This window comes from Cornus florida, unplaced genomic scaffold, assembly GCF_030987335.1.
Source record: "Cornus florida cultivar Cherokee Brave unplaced genomic scaffold, ASM3098733v1 CherokeeBrave_3.0.0_Hap2_Chr04, whole genome shotgun sequence".
In the NCBI taxonomy this organism is placed as follows: Eukaryota; Viridiplantae; Streptophyta; class Magnoliopsida; order Cornales; family Cornaceae; genus Cornus; species Cornus florida.
Genome location: NW_026775574.1, coordinates 67,327,876 through 67,345,323, shown reverse-complemented (window position 1 = coordinate 67,345,323; position 17,448 = coordinate 67,327,876). Strand labels below are relative to the sequence as shown.

General features: G+C 35.4%; 1 protein-coding gene across 11 annotated transcripts; it reads right to left on the bottom strand.

Moving 5' to 3' along the window:
- Positions 1-1,326: 1,326 nt before the first annotated feature.
- LOC132303424 (squamosa promoter-binding-like protein 12) lies at positions 1,327-16,128 on the bottom strand. 11 transcript variants are annotated; one of them, XM_059800667.1, is made up of 9 exons: positions 16,053-16,128; positions 15,651-15,715; positions 14,624-15,239; positions 13,363-14,102; positions 13,035-13,171; positions 10,471-10,734; positions 2,091-2,473; positions 1,543-1,810; positions 1,327-1,497 (listed from the first exon to the last, which is right to left on the bottom strand). In XM_059800667.1, the coding sequence occupies exons 4-7, from the start codon at positions 14,046-14,048 to the stop codon at positions 2,133-2,135; spliced, it is 1,428 nt and encodes a 475-aa protein (XP_059656650.1). In that variant the 5' UTR covers positions 14,049-14,102; positions 14,624-15,239; positions 15,651-15,715; positions 16,053-16,128; the 3' UTR covers positions 1,327-1,497; positions 1,543-1,810; positions 2,091-2,132. The 11 variants fall into 11 exon arrangements, with proteins under 11 accessions (XP_059656650.1, XP_059656651.1, XP_059656658.1 ...); XM_059800668.1 differs by having other exon boundaries at positions 15,651-15,845; positions 16,053-16,118; XM_059800675.1 differs by lacking the exon at positions 16,053-16,128 and having other exon boundaries at positions 13,363-13,546; positions 13,637-14,102; positions 15,651-16,006.
- Between the last annotated feature and the right edge of the window lie 1,320 nt (positions 16,129-17,448).

Below are 17,448 nucleotides of genomic sequence, written 5' to 3'. Positions count from 1 at the left end.
TATTAAAATACCATCCGTGATGTATATCCAGTTGGTAGATTGTGATTTCATTAGTCCCTCTTATCAATCAACTTCGTTCAATGTGATCATTCAAATTAAAAGTGCATGGATCAAATGGTCAAGCTTTTAAAATCATTAACTTCATTCAATGTGATAATTCAAATTAGAAGTGTATGGATCAAATGGTCAAAGTTTTAAAATCATGTGAAATCGGTTTACACTAATCCAATGAACTTTTTAATCAATGTGTTGCGTAAGCCTTCTCAGGTTTGGTTGTTGGGGGAGTGGGGAGGGAGAGAGAAAGGAAACTTCACTTCTTTAAGTTTTACCCGTGGAATAGAGGAGAGAGAGTACTTAAATACATTAAATATCAATTTTAACATTTTCATTTATATAATGAAAGGTGGTAAGGAATATAAATTAAATTATGCCATGATTTTTTAGAGCATGGCATAGGTTTATTAATTTTTTTATTATTATTATTAATTTTTTTTGTGGCTATAAAGGGGGATTGTAGTGGGGTCTTTTCCACGAGTAAATGTCGCATCCAACCACCAAATCATTTTCACTTGCCAAAAAAAAAAAAATTAAAGTATAACGGTTTATTAGAGAGATTTTTGTTTGAAACAAAATCTATCGAGTTTGGTTTGATAATTGACACTTGGATTTGGATCCTCTGCAATGATTTCTCTCATGAATCTTTTTTTTTTTTTTTTTGGAGATAGTGGGTAATTGCACAAGCAATGACATAAACTTGATACTTCTAATAATTTAGGGCCCAATCACTAATGAGACAATTGTGAGAAGTCTGCAGCACCTTTCAAGTTCCATGCTGGACCCTCCTACCTAAACCTGGCACCCCTCTTGTGCCCGTTCTTGGTGCTACCGACCAAATACCGTTGGATGTAATATGAGGGGAATAATTTACCACTATACTATATTATTCCATTTTTTTAACGAGGCCGTATTTTTAGACATCCCAAAAATAGAAAGATGAATAAGAATTTTAAAACGAAGAGTATAAAATAATACTAATAGGAAACAGGATTCCATAATATCCAATTTGCAATATGGATCAATTGAAACCATAATTGTCAAGCAGATGCGTAGAAGATGAAAAGTAATATAATTTAAGTAGTATTTTCTCACCTTTCAAAATGTGGTCAAGAGTTCCAAGTTCCCATATAACAAAAAAACGGGCGTAAAAATATATTTAAAAAACTGAAGTTGGAAGCTTTTAAATTCCAAGTAACTAACTCGGACAACACTGCTAATTGCATAACCATCCGTGCACCACATTCCTTCAAAACAAGAAAAGCCACTAAATTGAAGAAGCAGAAAAAGCAATTTACGATTGATGAGTCGATTTTGAACACACTTGGGCATACCCAACATGCTCCTCTGAAGTATTCAATGATTTATGAGACCATCAAAATCCACATTTTCCAAATTATATGCATGCTAGAGTAGGGCAACATTTTCGAGTAGTGAATATTACTAAAAAAAAAAAAAAAACCGAAGTTCTAACTTCTGGATATCAACAAATATGTTCAAATGCACTTTTAAATCCTTTTCGTTCGCACCAACTGGTAACCAAACTGAAAAACTACGTAGATGCCATACATTCTAAACCAAAGCAATGTTGAATGCAACATGTTCAAATTCCAACACATCGGCAGCTTTGGTTTACAAAGAGAGAACAATACAGATCGGGTGGGACTATACTATCAAGTATCGACTGCTGCGTAGCATTTCTTCAATAGAAATCAACCAGATATCAAGTTTGAATCCTGAGATCGGAAAACTATGCCTGAAGTTGAACGGTATTGAAAGATTCAGCCAAAATATAGCATAATACCCATATATATATAGACAAAAAACTACTACTCATCAGATTTTTGCTAATAAAGACTCGGTGGGTAATGCTAGCGAACAAGCAAACTTTTGATTCACTGTTCTGTCAGCCAAAAGGCATACCATGAGCCTTCAGTATCAACAACAAAATTTCTTCGAACTCATAACACCTATAGACAGTTCTAAAAAGTTTAGTTATGCCCAGTTCAAAAGTACTTAAAACAGAATTTACTCACTTAACATCGACTTGATTGGGCTGAGCTGATGGATTCCAGTAGTCAGTTCAATCCATTGGAGTAAAAGCCAGTCAAATATGGCGCTTTGAACATCGGGATTCCTTCAAAGTTATTACCTCTGTTAGTGATTGCGGTCGAACCATTCACCTGGGAATCAGTTGACTGTTGTCCAGTTTGCCAGAATCCTGATGAAGCAAGTGGCAAGCCTTGGGGCACTGCATGCATCACAGGTTGAGGCATGCTGCTATGATCTACATGAACGGGGTGATTAAATGTAATGGATTCTGGCTGTGAACCCCATGAATTAGTTGACAGAAGAGAGAGAGCACGGGGAATATCCGGTGCTTCATCCAAGCTGGAAGAGAACATAGATTCCTTCAAACCTGCAAAACATTTTCACCCAGCAAGTGAGGGATCTCGCTTCAGTAATTTGTTTCACTTTACGCTATAATGCCCTAAAAATCAAAATGTGAGGGGCTAGCACATTAATACCCTATAGCCACTAAAAGGTAAACTGAGAATTAGGTTGAAAATCTTGAATATCCAAAAAACTGTTGAAGTTTGATTGTCCCTTACTTCACCTCAGGTTATACGTCTCATGAAAAGAAACTCATTCTAACTCAATTTAAATTATTAAAGCCTTATCTGCTATTTGATATCATTAATGTGAATTCTATTCTGCCAATCTGCTATTTTTAATGTAAAAATTCAGTTAAACCATACTATGATAAGCTTATTATTTAACCCAAGTTAATTTCATGCTTTTTCCAGTGTCTTACCCTCAATGTGAACCACCATTATTAGTATTCACTTTCCATTTCTTTTTTTTCTCTTTTTATTTTTTTTTTACCTATAATTCAAGTATTCTAACTTCCATCCTTGAAGGTAGGGATGCAAAATCTCGCTCAATGAATATCCGTGGAATTGCTAATCTTATTATAGAAAATCCCAAATTTCACCAAAGGCAAAACCTATTTGGACATGATGTTTGGAATTACGACTTTCAACTGAAAATAAGTTCAAACATTTACAAGAATGCATGAGCATTATGGCCAACACTTCTTCCTTTTTTAAAAGTACTTAAAATGGGAGATAAGTAACCTAATGTGATACTACTTGGTACACTAGAAGTTCACTTTAACTACAAGGATGATCAGAAGTATGGTATGCATTTCCAAGAGGGGATCAGCTAAAATAAAATTTCAAAGTTGGTCCAAAACAAGGTCAAAAGTTTTAATTGAGAATGAGTACGCCCATACATATTTTATTGCCGGCTCTTGGAAGTCTTCCCAACCAACGCACATAAAACCACAGGACAATCTTAAGTTAAGTGAGGAAAGAGTAAAATGCAGTGCAGTTACATTTTCAGTATTATACAAATAACAAAGAATTGGGATTCCAACTTTTGAACATTTGCAACTCAACAGCATTGAAGACAAAAGAATAAACCCTTTTTTAAGGTGGGCAACATGAATTCCACCTCCACTATTTTCAATTGACTACCGTGCTTTCAAGTCTTCTTAATCAATCCCTATTTAATTAGACAATTCCGCATAGTCCTTCAGACTGTTTTAACTCTCAGTACTCAAATTCTCACACGTGTCTGCATATGTCTCCCTTAGACTTGCCTAAACCAATTAACCAACATGGTAACATAATTTATCACCAGAAAATTCATTGTATTTACCCCCAACTACTAACACCAACGACTGCTTCTTCCTACATGTTATATGTTGAGATAAATCAACTTAGTTACTTCCTTTTAGTTCATTTCACTGTAAATTTCTCCTTTGGCTTGGAGGCCAGCCTCTTCATCAGATCTGCTTACCGTCAAAGTAGAAAGAATTCGTAACACAAACTACTCAAGTAATTTTCATTAAACTTGGTGGTCTACATCCCTTTTTACGGGCTCAATTTGTCCGAAACTAAAGGAATACAATCCACAGTAGATTTAGAATCTCACTCAGATATTCCTTCAAAAAGCTCTCTTTTGAAAGGAAAAAAAATCCAGTTGAAAATAAAATAAAAAATATAACCTCCAAGCATTAAGGATATTCCTAGCTTCTCAAAATCTATTAAACAATCTAATATATCTAAAGACCAACTTTGTGATGCATCATACTAAAACTTCTAAATCATTTTGGGTTAGTTAAAGCCACCTCACTAATCACTTTATTCATGTGAACACTGTCACACTTCCATATGTTTGCTCAAAATTCCTATACATGTTGATGCCATAAGAATATTGAGGAACACAAAATTCCTATACATGTTCCTATACATGTTGATGTCATAAAAATTCCTATACATGTTGATGTCGTAAGAATATTGAGGAACACAAATTGTCCACGTACCCCCACTCCCTTTTTTATATTCTCCGATCACTAGAGCCAGATATATTCACTCATTCGAAAGAATTATGGAAGACCTCCAAGGACTCTCACGTTGCTATTTCGATATTTTTTAAATTCCTTTCATCCCCAGTTCCCAGCAAACTGGTTAACAAAAAGAGCAACACTTAATTTATTGACCTCTCATCTATTAATCATTGTCTATCAAGATTAATTATTGCAACTACCATATTATTCCCTTTTATTGTCCAGATTGCTATCTAAATTGTCCTATAGTTGCCATTTTTCATCAACTATTCCTCTTTCCCTTCCCCTTACAAATGATCATGGTAGTAAATTAATGAGCCATATTATTAAACTTTGGGAGAGGGTGATTGAGCAATGACTAAGACTTGAAACAACGGAAAATCAATTTGAATTTATATCTGAAGTTCAACAATTGAAGCTATCTACTTATCAAGGAGACTGAAAAGATGCAAGAGAAGAAGAAAGATCTGCCTTTTTTTCCAGAATGAAGGAAGTCAAATAGGGTCCTTAGAGATGTACATGGAGACTAATACAAAAGAAATGAGTAACAAAGACATATGCTGACATGATAACGGATATTTATGATCGAGATGGATCAATATCACCACATGTAGGAGATACAAGTGAATTTCAATCGTTATAGGGCATACATCAGGGAAGAATATTACACCACCAGTGTTCTTTCTTAATTGTGGTTGAACTAAACAACCACAATTAGGATAAGATTCAACAATTTATATTATTTTTTGATGATATTGTTTTATTTGATGAAACTAGAGTAGGGATAATGCTAGATTGGAAGTTCGAAGGAAGCTATAGAGTTGAAAATGGTTTAAGATAAATATGAATAAATGGAATGTAATTATAGCCGCAAAACTAAGTAAGAATGGGGATGTATTGGCTGTCAAAGTTCAAGATATACCAAAAGAATGAACATCTTTGTTATATGAACTCAATTATTCACTAGGAAGGATAGATCTAAAATAATTTTATTACATAGCATTAAAGTAGAATGGATTAAATGAAAGAGTGCTTTCTGGTTTATTCTGTGATCCCATATAAAATGGCTATTAGACCAGTAATACTAGTAAATCCTATAAAATAACTATTAGAGCATTTTATAAAATATGTTTCTTAAATGCCCAACATTCTGCCTAATACTGAAAATTACTCAAGTCAATCCAGTAAAAGCTTGAGGACCTTTGAGGTCAGATATAATTCTTTTCCACCATTCAGATCAATTAGGAGGATGGCCTCAGTTCAATCACAGGAAATAATGTCTTTTCACCAAATCTATCAATGCTCTTCTTGGCCTTTCTCGTGTTCTTGTAGAATGTTCAACTTGAATCAAGTAACTCATTGATCACACATGGCCAAACCATCTGAGAGGGTTTTATTCATCTTGTCCCCAACCAAACACTCATTTTAGCTACAATAATTTGTTAACTATGTTACTCATCAAAAAAATAATAATTTATTAACTACGTTTCTTGACTGGCCAACATTATATATTACAAAGCATAGTTAAACTTGTAGCTGTTTCCATGAACTTTTCATCTTCCATAATAAGTATTCCCCAATCACACAGCAGTCCAACAAATGCTGAATGCCAATGGTGGTCATTGGAGGTAGCCTTGTCAAAAGCAAGGGTTGTGACAAATATGGCAATGATGCCGGTATAGCAGCAATGAATCACTTACATAGGTAAATGGCATTTCATATACAGGATCTGCTTATGCATGTTGTATCATGAACTCTGAAATTAATGCTACAGGCCCAACATGCCCAAAATAGTATTAAATCCTCTAGCTTTACACCTAAGTTTAATCACACAAGAGTTTCAATTCTTTACGCTGTAGGATCTGTTTATTTGTGGACTCAAAACTTCTAATTTTTAAAACACTAGGCATATAAACTTTCAAGAAAATTAATTATGCAAAGAAGAATACTCGGACACTTCCCGGATACGCGGATACAGCTCAGACCCGTGTCGGATACGGCTAGAAGTATCCTGAATGGTGAATATTTTATTTTCTAGTCGGATACGGCCGGGACACGGCATGGACACAGCAAGGATACGTTTTGGACACTTCCGGGATATGGCGGGGTGATTTTGTAATTAGTTTTTAAAAAATATATAATTGAATGCAATTTAATAAATTATGGGTTAATTAAAAATAATTTAACATTTTAGAAAATAAAAATAACAAACATCTAGCTCAAAATTCCAAATTATTGACCTATTTATGACTATATAGATAAAATGGCAAAAAATACTTTGTTATATATTATATATAATGATATATATTATATTATTATTTTTTGACGTATCCATGCCGTACCAATGTCATTTTTTTTAAAGATTTGCCACACCGCCATGTCCGTATCGTGTGTCATACCCGTATCTCGCATCTGTGCTTCCTTGGTTTTCAGATATTGCAAGTCAAATAGAATTTCCACTTAGCATATCTTTACGTACACAAGGTTATTCCCTGGCTGTAACTATAGCAGAATCCTTTTTGTCGCAATAGTGGAACTTTTTTGGCAACTTGTTTTAGGTTTTTCTTTTATCTTATGAAATGTTATGGTAGCCAATTTTTACTTCTTGAATTTAGTAGCTTGTACTTTGTCTTTGAGCTCTAAAAATTCTGGCAAATCTTTAGATATATTATTCACTCTAGTTCACTATTAAATTCCATTAACTTATGGAGAAACATATATGGTAACAGACTGCAACCCCATCCATTTGTTCATCTAATTTAAAAAAAAAAAAAAATTCAACAAACGTGGTCCTATAAATATCACAATGAAAAAGATAAAAGGCTGAATGACCAACGGGCCAGTGGCCTAGCGGTATCAGCCTCTTACTTCCCAAAGGAAGGTCACGGGTTCAAGTCTCAGAAGAGACGTGTGTGTGAGTACCAACTAAGAAAAAAATAAAATAAAAGGCCGAATGCCAACTCTATATAAATCAAAGTAATGAAAGATAACGGGACAACGACGGCAGAACGTCAATGATCATAGCAGACTTGTTGCCAAAAGTAAGGGTGGTGATACTGAGGCAGTGATAACCACAAGCACCAGCTGGTGAAAAAACAGTGATTTGGCAGCAATAATTTCCTACAAGATGATAAATGCATTTTATATCCAGATATTGCAATTTGAATAAATTTATAATTTACACAAATTTAAGCATGAAGGTCATCCTCTCTAGTAGTTATACCAGGATCATTTTGTCACGATGTCCTTGTAACTTCGCTCGAGATTCTTCTTTGATCCTTTTATCTCTAGGATAGGTGATACAAGACCAGACAAAAACAAGGGAACGAGAAAATAGAACAAGATATGAGGCAGAAGAAGGGGTTGGGAAGACAGATTGAAGAGATGGGTTAAATAGACTGAAGGGTTGAAAAAAGTAAGTACAGAATAGGGGGAGAAGAGAACAGAGAGAAATCTGAAGAAGCAATATTCAATATTCACCAAAAAGAACTAATGAATTCTGTTACATGAAGCCTTTTATAGGCAAACCCTAAAAGAAAATGAAATGAAATGAAATGAAATACTCAATAAATACTAAAATAAGCACAAAATGAAAATACTAAAATATCACTTCGCCTGCACCTGATGTAGGTGCGAAACACCTCACGATCTCCATCTCTTTTTCTCTGTCTCTCTCAACCGTTTCTGCAGCCGACTACATTCACTGTTGTGAAGATCGTGTGAAATTTCGACAGCTTCCGTGAAGGATATATCACCTTACCAAGGCACCTTTGAGCCTCATTTTCCTTCTCATTTGCCTACAGGTGGTCTACTTCATCATCAGCTCCACTGCCTCCCTTTCCCGAGTTCGGCCACGGCCTCGGTCTACTGACCAGATCACCAATATCCTTGATGGTCAAATCATTGCTTCGCCACATGATTCACGGCGATTCCTTGTTCGATGGAGAGGTCGTACGCAGTCAGGATTAAACATGGATTGTAGAGGATGATTTTTGCCACATTGATCCTGATTTCCTAGAACAGTATTTTCAGTCACTCTCCCGATGCAAGTTCTTCTCAACCAGGAAGAATTGATGGAGATCGTGAGGTGTTTCGCACCTACATCAGGTGCAGGCGTAGAGACATTTCGTAGGAATATTTTAGTCTTTTAATTTTTAGTGCTTATGGGTAATTTTTAGTATTTATTGGGTATTTCATTTCATTTTCTTTTCTTTTAGGGTTTGCCTAGTTTCATGTAACAGAACCCATTAGTTCTTTTTTTTTTTTTTTTTTTTTTTTGGTGAATATTGATTACTGCTTCTCAGTGTTATCTTCTCCCCCTTTGTTCTTGCTTTTCTCAACCCCTCAGGAAACTACAGCCCGGTTAGGTACGTGAGGCGGTTGCGCTTGCATGATCATGTTGAGTAGTTCGGACGGTAAGGCCTCAGTCTATCTAACCTATTTTTTTCAATCGGTCTTCTCACCCTCTTGCTTTTTTTCTGGTCCTGCATCAGAGATACCATATAATGTGCATCTCTTCTTTTATTGACCAAAAGGGCATGTAGCCCAATGGTATAACCTCCCCATCCTCGAAGAGGAAGGGAGGGGTTCGAGCCCGGATGTGGGCAATAAGTGCGTGTGAGTGGGTTTCTTGCTAATTTTAATATATATATATATATATGGAGAGAGAGAGGGTGATAGAAAGAGAGGGAGAGATAGAGAGAGAGGGGATGGAGGAAGGGATAGAGAAAATCGGAGGTAAGGGCTTGAGTCTTGTGGCGGCCATTGAGGAATTTAGTAGCAATGGGGGCTTTGTTCATGTTTAGGGTTTGAGAAAGTTAGATTCTGATCTAACAGCCTTTATCATGACCATGAGCAACAAGCCAATACCTATCTTTTAGTCATCATGATCATGGGAAACAATAACAATGAGGAGTTTTAGTGTCGGTATCATTGTAGGGATAGACTTCTAAAAAAAAGTATCACTGTGGGGATAGGAGCTTCAACTACTTTTGTGGACAAGAACCAAGAGGACAAACTTGTAATGATACAATGACTTAAGATTAATAAATAGTATTGCCATTTATTCCCCCTAGTTGTTAGTCCTAAGGGTTTTTTTTTTTTTTTTTTTTTTCTTTCTTTCTTAATTGATACTCACACACACGTGCCTCCACTGAGGCTTGAACCCCTGACCTCCCTTTGGGAAGTAAGGGTCTGATACTACTAGGCCACTAATCCATTGGTTTGTTAGTCCTATTGTTCTTAACGATAGATAGTATTTTATTATTAATTCGACTTAAAATCAATATAAATTCCAGTATAATAAATAAAACATCTTTTAAGTGCTCTTAGATTAACAACCAACCATCAGAATTGAAATGTGACAGGCTAAGGACAGAACATGATCAAAAATTGACTTTTTAGGGTTTGTCAATGATTAAAAAATCCAAAACATGAATAGCTGACATGCCATCTCACTACAATTGAGACCATTACATAAACTAATACATAGAAACCATGCTTTTGAAAGAAAGTTGGCATGCGAAGCCAAATCATGTACAAGATTGAGTGAGCACAAAGACTTGGCTAAATTATCACATGCTAAACTAGTGTGCATTCCACCAGTCAACACAACTTCAGTCTTCATTCAAATTTTTAAAAGAAAAGATTTCTGAGACCTTAGTGAGTAATATTTAGTCAATAGTTATTGGTCATTAAAATTACGTCAGCAATTCAACTGGGGTTTTTGTGCAAGAATGGCATTTCATAGGGCAATTCAACAGTGTAACCGTTTATTTAACTATGGCAGATAATTTACCCCGACAAGGATTTTTGTGCAAGAAGTGCAATTCAACACTCAATAGTATACCCAACTGATCTAACTCTAGCAGTAGCCAGTAGCATGACGCTAAAAAATTGCAATAAAATTTGAAATTAGATGGAATGAGTGCAAGGGTCAGTTTCCTATGAGAAGTGCACCAAAAAAAAAAAAAAAAAATTCGGGATGAGGAAGCAAGACAAACCTTGATTGAATACCTCAGCCGCAGTGTCCTTGCAAGGCAGGATCCTATTGGAATCAAAATTAAGCATGCTGATGGCATGTGGCAGCTGAATGCCTGGCGAATGCAGCAGCCCGTCAGTGCCCCCAGCTTTTTTCAGGTCCAATATACACCCATTTGTCAGTGTGAACTTGGAGCGGCTTGTGTTTTCCCATGTAGGACTTGCAGCAGGTCTTTTGTGAACAAGTGGAACATTGTTCAACTCGAAACTCATATGTTGCCTCCCACCTGTTCATGTAAAAGCATTTTAGATCAAATTATGTGCATACACGTGGTTCAAACCAAATTACTAACTCCTTCAAGTTGTACAAATGTATTGAGAGACCACATAGTTTTTTTTGTTGATGGGATGTATCACAAACAAAAAAGTGGACTTACACGGCAGAATAAAACAATTGTTCTAGAACTGGACTGTGTTAATGATAGATCTTTCTCAAATGCATTCAGAGGCCATCTGGAATATTTTAGAATGGGACCTATCACAAACAAGAAAGTGGACTTGTATGGCAGAATAAAAACTGTAAGGATAAATTACCCTAACTTCCCCATAGGTTTGAGCTAACCTATGGATGAAACTTTTGTAAAACTAATTGTGACACGCTAGGGTTAACCAATCAAACGGACATAAAGTTTAGTTGGAGGGGAATGAGTTGAAGAAATATTCAAATATAAACACGAGACACTTGTCATATTTGTCATGTAAAGCCCTCAGTGAATGTTCTGTCAAGATGTCCAACTATCATAAGTGGTCTGAAGTGTGTTGGGCCGAGTTCTGTAAATAGAGAAACTTTTATTTTGAAGATATTCAGCTGGTAAATTAAAAAGCACTTATATAATATGTTGCTCAAAAGGAATAAATATAGTTGAATCTAAAATAATGTTGGCATTTTAGAGGAATAAATAAATTATAGGCTGTTATTATGTAGGAACTGATCAGAAAATACAAAAACTCTATATGCCACCCAGTTGATTCCACGTGCTAAGCAAATTATTAGACGTGGATTTAACGATGCTTGCTTCCCCTTTCACTAAATTATATAGTTTCCCACGCATGGTAAAGAGTAGTAGGGTGGGTGTTCTCATTCCCGCATTAATTTGCTCTTCTAGACTACAGAGTTTAGTAACCTTCATACTTTTTCACAGCATCATAGCATTGGTCATTTTTCTTTTCATTTCCTTTTTTTTTTTTTTTTTGGTAGGTTAAACTCATCTTTACAATCACAGAATCGAGAGCATAGATGTATCTTTTGAAATTTTGATACTAGGAAGTACAGACAATTCATTTTCATTAAGAAGTACAAAATGTACTTTCGAATTTTCACTGCACTCACAAGCAAGGTAGCTTTTTTGCATTCCTTATCCAGTCAAGAATAATGCTTTTTCTATAACTTCATGAAATGATGGGTGGAAAAGCCATAATATATGTAACATCACCAATATATACAGATCATTCTGTTTCCGTAAGCCATGCCGCTTAAAATACAAAAGATTAAAAATGTTTCCTATGGTTTTGGTCCATTTTATAATTTCCACAATCTCTATGGGGCACGAAGTGACCTCTATTTTCCATTGAAGACTCAGATTTCTATCCATGTTGCTATTACGGCTATGAACCTGTCCAAGACACTACTCCTGATCATATATATTCAAATTCTCAGAAAACAGGAAATATATTTTCCTTAGATGATTAATATTTTGCGGGTTCATTAAACAAGATATAACCATTTTTAAGCAGTCACAATCAAAATATAAATTTATAACACCTGTCGTAGTTTAATTATGCAGATTCAACACATCAGCTTTATCTAAAATTTATTTTTCAATTACATCTCTAAGAATTAGGGGGCATTTCCTAATGCAGTAGTAAAATCTCATAGTAAAAAGCATGAGAACGCAGTTGTAGCCATATCCTGCAAACTATTGCCAATAGTTAGGTTAGAGTTTGGTGCACCCACGTAGAACCCTACATAGGCAAAATGAATACTGCATATGGCCTTTTTACGATCTCTCAGAATTTTTCAGACAACATTCTTATTCAAGAAGTCAAGTAAAACAACTATCAATATGTAAATGTCACTGATATGCATAATCAATCAATTGATTGGAAAAACAAAAAATGAAACCTATAGAGATCTACTCTTTTTTCGACGAATAACAGAGATCTACTTTAGTTACTCAAACGCATGAGTTCTTTTCTATGCATAATTGAAACAGTTGCAAGTAAATGACTTCGCTCTATAATTGTGAGTGGGCAAACAGTTATTTTTTTTATTCACCATTTCCACTAGTGGGAAGTTCTTTAAAAAATTATTTGAGATTGAGATACAAATATCACAACTTTTTAAGAAAACAACTTCAGCAAGTATAACACAAGAAGAATGTTTCATATTCTAAATTATCAGCCTGCATACAAGATCTTAAAATTAAAATAAATATCTAGTAGCATTTTAAAATGTCAAAGGAATCAATCAACAAAGTTTATATTAACAGGAAGGAATCAGTACAAAGTTAAGAGTTAGATGTGATACCATAAAATGATGAAGACAGCCTTGTTGAATCAAACTGTATTGCTTCCTGTGGCGGCTTGCGGCGCCGTGCATTGTGATCAGAAAGCCGCCTGCGACAGCTTCGCTTCTTTTCATCAAATTCAGACAAACTATGGAACCTTCAAAATCACAAACAAACCATATGCGTATCAAAATCATTTGCTAAAACCTAAGAGGAAGACTTGAAGCAAATTTAGATTTTAGATGATTGAATATGCAATATACGATAACATTAGGACGTGTTGAAAAAATCTGAGGCTAAAAGATACAATATGACTCACAGAAACAATCATTGTCATAAGAAGCTTACCTGCTACACTGTTGGCAAAACCGACGTTCTAGACCATTTACAATGACCTTCGTGCATTTTGAATGACTTTCGCAAACCTTATGCTTGCGATGATATTCTTTAGAAGATGAAAGGTCAAGGTTACAGCCTTCTACTTGGCAGCGTGGGGGAGGTGTGCTCTGGCAAGATGATTTGATTTTCTTTGCTGTAGTGGCAGATGAATTAGGAATCACAGCAAAAGGTGAGATCTTAGCACTGCTCTCAGCACAGTTATTCTCAAAGTACGTCCGCTTACCAAGTTTCAGACCAATCAATGGTTCACCAGAGCCAATCGAAGCCTCCAGAGGCGGAGCAATTCCAATTTGCTCATTTCTGGCCATTTCTTTCTTCTTGTTTGAGCCCTCAGGAAGACCTTCAAAAGTTTCAAAAATGAAATTGGAAGTTTTCATCCCCTCTTTTGATGAAGAATCAGTTGAAGCTGATATTGAGCTCTTTGCGGAAGAACCAAGTCCCATATCAGAGCCAGAAAAACCACTACCACCACCACCTCCAGATAAATTGAAAGACACAGCATCAAGTTCTCCTTCTTCAATCCCCCAATCTGTTGGTTGTAGCTTTTTAGGACTTTCAATCGCCTTTGAACTGAAAATCACCAGGTTTTCCAAGTCCCACTTCGCATTCCACTCCATTGCTGGGAAGAAGTTCATGAAAAGATTAGAGTTAATCTCTCCACTGAATGCAGAAGCAAAATGGCATGCGATCTGCATGTAATGTCATAAATATGACTTAAATATTGCTTAAATAGATTGACACAGAGCGCGTAAATTCACAGAAAAGGCATGATATAATGATCAGACAAAAGGCAAACACGTAAGGACAGAACTAAACTGCTAAGAAATTCTAGAAAGTAATATCTAATTTAGCAGAGGACCAAATTGAGTTTTGAAAAATTAAGAACAAGCCACGCCTTTAAGACTCAGACCACAAAAGGGCCACAGAACTCTGGTTCAGAAAGTTGATGTGTTGCAAAAAATAAATCCCTATATATCCTTTCAAAGCACAGTAACAAATCACTTGTTTCTATTCATGCAAATACCACTGATCCAGTCCCCCAGTCTAAACTATGCAGAGATTGAAAGAAAGAGATCCACTTCATCAATCCGAAACAAAGAAAAGAAAAATTCAACCCATTATCTTCAGAAATTGAACATACAAGTCAAGAGTACAACCCAACAAGGAATTGAAATCCAAAGAAGCTAAAATGCCTAAAACCCAATTATACCTGATATTCCTCTGCCTTTCACAATCACCAGGCTTTACCTTACAAGTATAGCACCTTACCAGTCTGAGGATCCACCATTCAGAAAATCTAAAATTACACTTGAGTTATACATGTCAAAGCTTATCATGAGTAGTGAAAATGGTAAACTTTCCGAAAGTTCCTGCAACCATTTGCAATGAATTGTGCTTTCCACCTATGTCCTCTTACTGCACAAACTCTTAGGAAAAGTTACTGCCTAGGTCATCGACTTGAAATTTACCCCTTCAATTCTACAGAGCTGGTCCACAACGTCAATCACCTCTTCTTCTTCTCTGTAGCCCCAATTATTCCAATAATGGAACTGTTAGCCGTCGCACACTTATACTCCTCTATTTTCAACCCTTCAATTCCATTAAAGGGCAAGCAACATGAGTATGATCAATTTAGCCCCATCAAAGCGGCCAAAGAATGTTCAATGATTTCACACTAAGCACGTATTCAATGATTCAATCTAAACCACAAAATATCTGAACCGTTAATTAATCGACTATAAACAGTTAATGAAACAAAAAAACCAACCCCAAAAAGATCTCGATCTCTGCTATCCAGTCATTGCCATCGTCACCGACCTTCCCACCTAACCAAAAAAGCACCAAGTCAATCAACATCAAGCTTTATCTTGAAAATGGAAAATCAATGCCTCACACAAGAATTAATGATGGACAAGGAAAAAAAATTGCTCAAATGCTTTTCAAGTGTTGAGCATTTACCATTGACTTGCCTAACAAGAAATAAAAGGAAAAGTCAATTTGGAACTCTTGATGCGAACTCTGAGAATAATGGAAAACCCAATTCTTAGGGGAAAGTAATGGTCCCCTTTCTAGGGTTTTACCGGCTTAAACTCCAAAACAAGAAAAAGAAAACAGTGTTGTCCAGAAAGAAAATCCACCTAGAAAACACGACGAAACGACTTCGTTTCCTTGGCAAACACCACTTTCCCGAGAAAATTAGTAAAGGAAAAAGGAGAAAGAAGCATTGATTGGATTACCTTTTCCCAAAGTCGAAAATCGCGACTTGGAAGTATTCAGAATTTGATGTTGGCTTCAATCTAATCTGGAAAATGAAACAGAGAGATGTCTCACCAAAATGGGAAATATCGACGACTACACTAACAACAACAATAGTGAATGAGCTCAGTCCCCAGTCCCCACTGAGCTCAATAATTTTGGAGCTAGGGTTTCTACTGCAACAGTAAGAAAAAGAGACGTAAAGTCAGAAATACAAACTATCTCGAAGAAATAACTTTCTATCCCCACTCTCACTCTCTCTGATTTTCTCGCCAATTCCGAGAAAGCGAAGGAAAATCAGAGTTTGTAACAGTCTCTCCAGAAAATAAGATGACTACCGGTACTTTTTGCGTATATATATACGGATATTAAAAAAGGCTTACCGATCAAAAATGCGTTCCGGGAAAAAGCTGGGAAGAGTGGACGGTTTTTACTTTACCAAATCGAGAAAGTTTTAGAGAGAGAGTGGAAGTGTGTGTTTTTAGAGAGAGAGAGAGAGAGTGGGGAAGGGCTTAGGTGGGCCAGGATAGGGTGGAGGGATGGTGATGGCAATTCCTTTTTTGTACTCATATAATTGGTTTATTATTGGTTACTTTTTCACTTGTAGACAGCTTTGCTTTCTTTTTATAAAAAAAAAATTATTTGTTTTTTAACCATAATTCAATAGAAAAAAAATTCATATATTAATTAATACATTCTTTAAAAAAAAAATTTATTTATTTTGCAGATCGGATCAAATTCAGTTCGAATCAGATTTTTACAGCCTAATCATGATCCGATTAGTGAGTTCTGGATTCAATTTTTTTTAATCCGCGTAGGTATATAATTGATTTATTATTGATTACTTTTTCACTTGTAGACTGCTTGAAATTTGGGATATATATATATATATATATATTCTAAATTGTCCAATACTATTTATCTTTTAACAATAATCTAATAAATAAAATTTCATTTTATTAACATTAATTCATATATTTAAATGATCATTAACAAATGCATTCAGTCATTAAATAATTAAATTAACTAATACATTCAATCATTAAATATATATATATATATATATATTCAAATATCTGATTGGATTGAGCTCACGAATCGGACTTTTACCATGATCCAATCCGTGTGTTACGGATTTAATTTTTTTTAATCCGTCACTAATTCATAAATGTAGCAATTCGATCGAATCCACATACATTGAATTAAATTACCGAAATATTTATCCACCCCTGAATAAATGTCAAGTTGTCAATGATTTATTATATATATTATAATCATAATTTATTATGTTGCAACTATCACCCTTTTATGTACACATTAGTGCACCCAAAAAAAAAAAACAAACATATAATAGATGATTTAGATTTTTGATATGAATGGTAGGTGTAACGGGTAGTCGCTTGCAATTTATCTAAAAACTTAAGTTATTGGGTAGTGCTGCATACCCATTCTTTTATACCCATTTCACTTCCCATCAAAATTCAATGTGATAAAAGTACCCTTTGTAACATTCTCTCCTACCCGAACTCGCAATACCCCTGTTGTGGTTGAACCACCCTGTCTACTCAGGTGGGCTTCACTTGGATGCCTCCGAATCTGGTGCTTGGCCTGATACCGGATTAAAGATTGGATCTAGTTCTGATACCAACTATTGTTGTAGTTTTGTGGAGTCTGATCACGTATTGATTATGTTTTTTATATGTTTTGATTACGTTTTTAATTGTTTATATGTTTTTTGGCTACTGACGTGTTTGAACCGGTTCAGAAGTTTCTACCGAT